The following is a 3,610-nucleotide window of genomic DNA, read 5'->3' as shown; positions in this document are numbered from 1 at the left end:
TTGGGTCTTACTAGTAAGGAAAATATGTTTGATGATTAAGATCTTTAACTAAACATATTCAAAATATGAAAGCCCCAGGTGATGATGGAATTTTCTATATCCTCATCAAACTGGTCTAAACCGTGCTTAATAAAGGTGCGGAAAACTCACATCGCCTTCTCATAGGGGCCACGGAAGAGGTGAGATTTGTTTGTATGTTGATAAATAAGTGGATACGTTTGCTATACGTTATTAAAGTTACATTATTTGCAATGTAGTTGGCTGCGATTGTTCCCATGTTCTTCTGCTCGCTCCCAACAATGTAAGTATACAATTTTCCGAACCATCATTTATTATCACAACAATAACAAAAGATCAGGTCATCGCAATTTAAACGGCGTTGTTCAAGATCCAGAAACGGTGCGAATAAACACGAGCATATACATCAGGATATCCCTGACCGCAGGGAATACCCCATGACACGACTCCCTGCAGGTAGCCTTCATAGTTCAATGGACTGCCGGAATCTCCAAAGCACGCACCCTGACCGCTTGGGTTCAGCGTGCAGATGGTGTTGTCAAATACAGATGCAGCGTAGGAAGGATTGAAACGTTTACGGCAGTCAGTCAGAGTGATGATTGTGGTGCTCAGCCATTGCAGATTGTTTGAGTTTTTGCCATTGCGCAATTGACCCCAGCCGGAAACCCGAGCACCACTGCCAGTGGTAATGTAGGTATATTCCAGAACAATTGGTTGAACAAGGTTATTGTATGCGATAACCGAAGCGGTCCGCACCAGCGAAATATCGTTGGCGAGAGTGTTGGGGTTGTACGATCCGTGGTTGATGATGTTAGTCGTATAGTGAATAGTGCCACCGCTGTTCAACAGGTGAGTTCCGACGACTACACGAGTGTCGGCAAAAGTGCGTCCAAAGGTGCAGTGAGCAGCTGACAGAACATAACGGTTGTTGACGATCGAACCACCGCAGAAGTGAGCGTTGTTAGATGAACGAAGTGAAACCTGGTACGGGAACTGACCGGAGGCGGCATTCTGACCACCGACGATACGACCTTCCCATTCAAGGAATTCCGCTGGGAGAGCTACAAATAAACCAAAATCATGGATTAAATATGTCGGTCTCGAATTCAACAGTTCCATTAAAAACTCACTGGTGCCGAAGACGGCGACCGCTCCAACGAGCACAAACAACAAACTCAGACGGTTCATGTTTCTTCTACTCTTTCAATTCGACTCAGAATGGGGAAGATCTGCCAAGGTGAGTGCTTTTATACGGCGTAGCCTTATCTACAGCAGCTTTGATAACAAAAACGAGAATTCGTTGACCAGTCGATATGATTTATGAAATTTTAAATCTACACATAATCCATGTATTGGGTGCCCCTTCACATGCTTAAAATATCAGTTTAATTTAACAGCAAACAGCGATGCCCGATCAGGAAAAAATAACTTATTAATACCAAATTCTGGTATGAAAATAGCATAACTGACAACCTAAATATGGTATTAGTGAGGCTGAAATAAGAGGTAAAATACCAAAAATTATAGCTCAAAAATGTTCTATGAATAACGAACTGGTGCATAATTTTGTTATTACAATAACAGACAGGTAACAGACGCTTTTTTAGATGCAAGAATACCATAGTTTGTTATTTTGAAGGTCTTCTAATACCAATTCAATAACTCTTTTAGGTGTTATTGTCTAAAAACTGAGCGACCACAATTTGTTATTTTGGTAAATATTCATTTGATATTTTACAAAATATTTCGATAACTGAATAATATAATTACAAGGTTTTATACCACAAGTATACAGAAATCTGGTATCATACCACATTAAGATTTTCATTTGTTATCGATTAGCTATCGGTTGCTGCTCGGGTGGAGTTGTAAAACATCTCAGCTCCCGTATTCGATAAGATAGTTAAAAATGATTATCGATTGATCAATTGTCCTATCAATTCATTGTCGCTTCTGTGGTTGTCGCTGATAAAAGTCAAGCTAATCGGATCTACACACTCAAAGCATGCCGTCAATTCGGCATTTTGGATGGGAAACCGCATAGAACTAAACATTGCCTGGGAATACCAGCCCCTTATCTGTAGTTTTTCAGTCAGTGTAAGTATGCGGTCGTTTATCTTATTGTTAACTACGATACGTTTCAAGTCATTGTTAATCAAATGAAAAATTACAGTTTTTGGTGAAAAAGACAATTTTTTTAAAATGCACCAATTCGGCACTCGTGTAGACGGTACATGTTCCCCATGTAAAAAGACCTGAGTGTATGACCAAGTAGGTCCGCACCCTAGTTGTCTTAAAATGAAGGGGAATTTTAGTTTATTCAAATGATGATGATTTTGCTTTTTCCATTTTTTTACGACCTGAAGTTAACCGTAATATTTACCAGAGCTCCCTCAATATGATTATTATTTATGGCTCAAATGCCTAAGAAAACTCCAATGAGCCGAGGAACAGCGAATAGTCTCATAGAAGAAAAAAATATATATGAGAAACATAAATTATTAGATCTTTATTTGTTTCCTAGCGTAGCAGTTCCAGGCTAAACAGCAAGAAAATAATTAAATGTGGACTCAACCTTCTCCGATTTGCATGAAACTTTTCAAAATGGTTATTTTTTTATAAGCAGTCATTTACATTAAAAAAAAATCAGCTAATTGTATGCGTTTTTTTTTTCTTCAAAATGGCGCCTTTGACATTTTTCACGAAAATGTCAATTCTGATCAAAATGGCGTCTAACAAAAAGGTTGAGAAGAGTAAAGTATTGTTGGGAAAAATATACAGGGTAATTTTATATAAGTAATTTTCAAAAGAAGTTCAAAAAATTGGTAAAATATTTTGAAAGCATATCTCTATTATTTTTGTATATCTGGTATATCTAGTAAAACATCAAATTCTGGTCGTATGCATAAAATAATTGTAAGCTAGCCTTTTACGTAGTTTAGTATTCACTCTAACGTTAGATTTCAAATATAGGGGAAATGCAGGTAATGTCGGCCTAAGTGTCCCTAATTTGGGCCCATACATAAATTCAGCAATCGACTAAATTTTCAATAGCTACCAAAAATACCCATTTGTAACGTCCCAATAACGCGTTCATCTAGATAACATTGATAAATAGTAGATTTTTAGCGATGGGCCCAATCTTAGATCCATAGGCCAACATTAGAGACATTTCCTCTGCTAAATTTCTTTCTCAACATGAATAATTAATTCTTCGCTTTGATATTATCATCATCATTACTGTGGATCTCCTAATAAATATCCTAATGAAAGAAGCAACTATGATTCGTTTGATCTAAAAACTAAAGGGCATCGAAACATGTTTTTCTCCTCGTTATTACAGACCAAGAGTGCGTATTGAGATGGAGGTTGATAGAGAAATCAACGATGTAGAGGACCAGTTGCAAAATAATTAGCTGGAGGAAATAGAGTCATGTTCCTCGTTAATCCTCGATTCACCCAGGCGTGATGATGTCGACGATGTTTACGATGATGACGACGATTATGAGGACGGTATTAACGTTACTCTGTTGTCGGTATCTCCTGCTGCTAAGTCCCACGAGGAAATGTATGGAAGTGAGAAGATGCGAAA

The 3,610-nt window shown here is 37.9% G+C and overlaps 1 protein-coding gene across 1 annotated transcript; it reads right to left on the bottom strand.

Annotated features, from left to right (window-relative positions):
* Positions 1-313: 313 nt before the first annotated feature.
* Positions 314-1,253, bottom strand: LOC135706394 (chymotrypsin-2-like). Its single transcript, XM_065228001.1, has 2 exons — positions 1,149-1,253; positions 314-1,079 (listed from the first exon to the last, which is right to left on the bottom strand). Exons 1-2 carry the CDS (start codon positions 1,204-1,206, stop codon positions 370-372), a joined length of 768 nt encoding a protein of 255 aa, XP_065084073.1. The 5' UTR covers positions 1,207-1,253; the 3' UTR covers positions 314-369.
* Between the last annotated feature and the right edge of the window lie 2,357 nt (positions 1,254-3,610).

The sequence above is a fragment of the Ochlerotatus camptorhynchus genome, unplaced genomic scaffold, assembly GCF_037179485.1.
Source record: "Ochlerotatus camptorhynchus isolate MF236.1 unplaced genomic scaffold, CSIRO-AGI_Acam_v1.1 ptg000277l, whole genome shotgun sequence".
NCBI classification, from domain to species: domain Eukaryota; kingdom Metazoa; phylum Arthropoda; class Insecta; order Diptera; family Culicidae; genus Ochlerotatus; species Ochlerotatus camptorhynchus.
This window is presented reverse-complemented; position numbering and strand designations above follow the sequence as displayed.